The sequence below is a fragment of the Aulostomus chinensis genome, chromosome 23, assembly GCF_037954235.1.
Source record: "Aulostomus chinensis isolate RoL2024-O1b breed Wild chromosome 23, RoL_Achi_v1.0, whole genome shotgun sequence".
Classification (NCBI taxonomy): domain Eukaryota; kingdom Metazoa; phylum Chordata; class Actinopteri; order Syngnathiformes; family Aulostomidae; genus Aulostomus; species Aulostomus chinensis.
The window spans coordinates 877,488-882,830 of NC_141342.1; the positions used below are offsets into that span (position 1 = coordinate 877,488).

The 5,343-nt window shown below is 38.5% G+C and overlaps 1 protein-coding gene and 1 long non-coding RNA gene across 4 annotated transcripts in view; one reads left to right on the forward strand and one right to left on the reverse strand.

The window, feature by feature from the left end:
* The window catches only part of mtr (5-methyltetrahydrofolate-homocysteine methyltransferase), a 55,277-nt gene extending 50,502 nt beyond the window's left edge, over positions 1–4,775 (reverse strand). The window contains exon 1 of one of the 3 annotated variants that reach the window (XM_086195803.1): positions 4,533–4,773. In XM_086195803.1, the coding sequence (XP_086051929.1) occupies positions 4,533–4,575 (43 nt within the window). In that variant the 5' untranslated portion in view covers positions 4,576–4,773. Of the gene's footprint in view, positions 1–4,532 lie in introns of all 3 variants that reach the window. The other 2 variants (XM_086195804.1, XM_086195805.1) reach the window with 2 other exon arrangements.
* LOC147239097 (uncharacterized) overlaps positions 1–5,343 on the forward strand; it is a 29,649-nt gene that overhangs the window by 20,784 nt on the left and 3,522 nt on the right. The window lies entirely within an intron of this gene.

Consider the following 5,343-nt stretch of genomic DNA (forward strand, 5'->3'; position numbering starts at 1 on the left):
CTTTTCTTCACAGAACTCTTCATGAATCTCTGAGAAAACCTCAGCATAATAAACTGTCTTGCAATACTTAACATGATGCTAGCACTGCTTCATGACAGCAAATGGCAAGTTAAATGCCGCCATTAGCATGCTAACATGATGGCAACATGCTAACATGCTAATATGTATAAATTACATTAATCAGCAAGATAGCTGCCACTCCTAGAAGTTAGCACGATGCAAACATATTAGCATACAAAAATTTATACAAAATAAGATTGTCAAATTTGCTGCTGCTTTCAGTATTTAAACATACTGACATGTTAGCATCCCACTAATATTCAACAATATTAGGCTTGCCTACTGTCCCTTGAAAAACAGAATCGTCCCGTATTTAGAAACAAAAGTGCGCGTCCCATATTGAGCTTAAAAAGGTACATACTTTGTCTTGTACAACTGTGAGAATAAAAAATAGTCTGTAAAATTTCAACAGAATTAATGCGTTATATGAAAACATACAGTAAATTTATTCCGAGGCCCTCTCCTCCTCTGTGACCAATGAGCTGACAGCACACTTACACACAAGTATGACAATACAGAATCCCACTTATCTCATTGGTAGAGGTACAGTAGCTTGCGAAGAAGATACCAGAAGACAACAGATGACCCTAACAGAGCTTATTTTCCCTTAAAATACAAATTGGTCCCTCATTTAAGAACTAAAAGACATGTCCATTAATATTCAGGGATGCACTTCATCTTGTTTCTGAAAATCTATGTTAGCGCAAATTTTATTATAATGAAAGTAATCACACAGCTCTCTGAATGCTACCAGAGAATGTCTAATTGGGGGAGAATTGGCACTCAAGTTACTTTCGGTTTCTGAACTGGTTACACACATATCTGTCCATGTGAGGGCGCTCACAGGAGAGTGCAGAATGAATGGGGGCCATGTGGCTGAACCCTCATCAAACCACTTTTCTCAGGATATAATTTTTTGTCAAGTAATTTGAAAGTTGCATTCAAAAGTTGGGGCTAAGAAAATACACTTTCCCGAATATTGCATTTTTTTAAGTTCACTTACCTGTTCAAGAAGTCATTTAAAAAATTTGATGATGTTACAAATGTAACTCTCACTGATCTACAAATAAATGTAAATGTAAATCTAAATGTAAATCTCACTGATTTACAGAAATTTCTGAGTCACTTCAGATAGAGATTCAGAGAATGATAACTCTGTAGAAGGGCTCTGCCAACATTTCCCTCCCAGGTGCAGCCCATAAACCATACAGTAGACATTCTCTGACAGGAGCAAGAATGTTCCCTTTTTTCATCCTTTGGCAATTAAAAGTAAAACAATTCTATCCTGCTATTTGAACAATTGATAACAGCACACCTGTAAGGCATTTTCTCTCTCTCTCTATTTTATTTTAAATGCCAGAGATTGATGTTTAATGTTATTGAGCGGGACATTTAGTTACTATATTCTTTAAGGTTATAATACTGTACCACATATGTTGACACAATGAATATTGAACACAAATTAGGGCTGGGCGATTAATCGAATTTTAATCGTCATCGCAATATCAAAATGTGCAATTAACACATCGCAAAAGTCATGTGTCCATGATGTGAGGTTTCATATTCTGCGAAAATAAACCAATCACATGCGACGTTAAATTAGCCGTGCGTTTGGCCCATGACATTAATTGGTGGTGTGGTGCTACATACGGCATGTGTGGTGATAGCCGACACGAGCAAGCTATTGGAGCTGAGGGCAGGCGCGTTACGTGGATGATGGCTGAAGACGAAGACGCAGAGAGAAACCAGGGAGTGAGAGGAAAATGAGGTGGACCTGGTGGCGAAAAAAAAATAGCTCCTCACTCATTTGGAACTATTTTGGGTTCAAACGAGACAACGCTGTACAAGCCCAGGTACTGTGTAACCATTTGGGGCAGTCATGGCAACTACGAGGGGATTAATAATAATTTATTTTATTGATATTTTCTCCCAGGTATCTTTTAGTTAGAGATTTATATATATATATATATATATATATATATATATATACACACACACACACACACACACACACACACACTTATCGCAGGTCATATCGTCATCGCAATATTGAACAGTGTAATCGCACATTACATGTTTTCCTGATATCGCCCAGCCCTAACACAAATATTAACTTCAGTGACATAATCCTTTATATTCTGTTTCAGTTCTGGTCTAGCTTTAGATGCCATCAAGCAGGATCTCTGGTCATAATCAGTCGCAAGTCCATCAATGACCAATCAGCTTCATTAGCTGAATGTTAGCGTGTTATGGCCAACATTGACCCAACCTGAAAGAAATTGAAAGGACATAAGTACTAACTAACTTAATGTGAAATCCATATTGAAGTTGCTGAGTCTATAATAAAATTTGCAACTTTTCAGTGACAATCAGTTGAAAGAGACAACTTTAGCCTTTTAGCTCCATAGATAGGGCCCTATAATTTCCGCGATTGCAGAATCGTGGACGGAATCGTGGAACTGGGCAATAAAAATGGAATTAATTTTTAATCCGTAATATTATGGAAATGCTGTTTTCATGAGACAGAGGAGCATAAATCTAGGGAATTGTTCCCGGAGGTCGCTAATAAGTGTGACACAACCCCTGCACCCTCTACCTTTCCAGACAAAATGCAAAAATGGCGCTCCCCCCGTCTGCTAAAAAGCGACGCAATACGATGCTAACGCCTAAATACAGAGCTGAGAAGTACTCCGTTGACTTCTATTTGTACATTTTGTCAACACTCTGTTGACTGGAAGCAGAAAAATACGTGTGATAAGACCACCTGTTGTCCAAAAGTCATAAAAAAATAGACGCATCATGCTAACACTAGCCAACAGAACACGATGATAATGATGCAGCAATAAAGTATTGAGGAAAAGTGCAATATCAATGAATGTAAGGTCATTTCTTTTTAATTAGTGTGCATTTTATGCAAGAACATTTTACACATTTGTGGTAAAATATAAGTAAAAGGTAAAAAATTGAATTCCATAAAATTAAAATGGACAAAACAGAATTTGGGAAAAAATAAAATGGAATTTATAGGGCCCCACATAGACCCCCATTCATTCTGCACTCACTCACCCCCAGTGGCATGCTGGTGGAGCTGCAACCAAGTTCGTTACGATGGGGTTTAATGGAGATTGGCGTGGGCTGCACGGTGGTGCAGTGGTTAGCACTGTCGCCTCACAGCAAGAGGGTTCCGGGTTCGAGTCCCGCCTCAGTCATGGGGTCTTTCTGTGTGGAGTTTGCATGTTCTCCCTGTGCCTGTGTGGGTTCTCTCCAGGTACTCCGGCTTCTTCCCACCGTCCAAAGACATGCAATTGGGGACTAGGCTGATTGAATACTCTAAATTGACCATAGGTGTGAGTGTGAATGGTTTTCTGTCTTTATATGTTGGCCCTGCGATGGACTGACGACCTGTATAGGGTGAACCCCACCTCTCGCCTAAAAGCTGCTGGGATAGGCTCCAGCCCCCCTGCCACCCTTAACAGGAATAAGCGGAAGAAGATGAATGAATGGATGGATGAATGGATGGAGAGTGGCATGGCTCTCGGTAGATTGGCTCTGCTGCTACCGGCTGTTCTGCTCTCTCTCTGCCTGTCTGGAATCATATGCTTCTTTTTAACCAATGAGAAGTGCTTATATTGTTGCTGTAAATCTCCAGCAAGGCTGGATAAAACAAGCCACGGACTTTAAAAAAAGTAACATGTTCTATATGTTTATTCTATTCATGTTTTATTCAAATTTTATTCAGATTTGTTTTATTTGTATTCTAAAGAATCGTACAATGGGCAAATTACCTTGCACTTTGTTCAGAAAGAAAAAAATAGAAAGGATCAAATTCAGTGCTTACTTGTCATAGTGCAGGTGTCAAAAATGTAGGCCTGTTCAAAATTAAAGCAGCAATTTTCTCATAACGTTTACATTTTCTAAATACACTTGACATTTTTCAAACTGAATTTTCTTACTTAACCCATGTCTCCTGATTTATCAATCCAGAAAGTTAAATCACTTGCATCATCTTTACATCCCTCTGATCACATCAGTTGAATAAACTCACACAGACACATTTCGACTCACGCCGAGATTAGTAAAATTTTGATATTGCAGAGCAAGCACGGAATTCGTCTCATTTAACCGTGAAAGTAGAGCCCCCACAACGACTTGACCCAAGGATTAGATGTACAGCAACAGTTAGCTCAGGCGATGGTATCGGCTCTGATTAGAGAGAGCAACAGTTGTCATACTTGTGATACATCAGTAAGAGATGTTGTGCTGTTGTAGGCAACATGCAGAAAGAAATACATGTAGAAACCACATGCACCGTCTTATCGTATGAGTTACCTGTACCCAAAATGCTACATCCGGTAATATGTAATAACAGTGGTCAACGACTTTAAGTCGTAACAGATACACAGACGTCTCCAAAGTGGCATGCTACAAGCTAACGTGAACCGTAAACAGAACGTGGTGTGAAAGAAATTTACCCGCTTCAGAAGAGTTTTGATGAACAGTGTTAGTCGGAGCCATCTTCTGAACATCCAGCCTTGAAAACAGCCACACGTCTAGTCAAAATACCACACGGTTAATCCTGCAGTTGAAAAAGTAAACCCAAAACAATGTATTATCTTGTCTGGACTTTCTCCTGGTTTTGCCGCAGTTTTCGATCCGCCTGTGACAATATTTTCACTTCCGGTTTAAAACCTCCAACATAAAAGCCATACAACACACCATTTGTGTGGTATACTGTGTTGTAACATATTTTTAGGGCCTGAGCCTGAAGGTAATTTTTGAAATTGTGATTTCAAAATAATTTTATTATTATCTATCAAAGGACTCGTGATGCTTAAGTTCTGACTTCTGTCAGATCCTCCAGAAAATCTTTTAAATAAGGAACAATTTTTAAAGCTTTTCTGCAGTTAGGTCCATTATCAACAGTTAAAGTAAATGAAGTAAATCTTTATCTTTGGAAAAACGTATAATTTGTCTCAAAATTTCTCAATTTCTTATTAAGTATGAATAACTTAGTGATAGCACTAGGAGGTAGTAGTCTTTAGTAAAAGTCACGGAGTAATCACTAGTATTGCTATATTCGTTGGGAAATCACTTTAGTGTATATCAAATTACTTATTCATTTATTGGAGTATTGAATTTTCTTTTACATACAGAGAAGCAGTGATGTGTGTGCTTGGTGCCATTTTCGTTGCTTTTATAGGATTTGATGTATTTGAGTAAACACTGCTAAAAGACAATGAAAGTACAGGATCAGACTACTAGTGCTTAGCTGCTAAACAATGG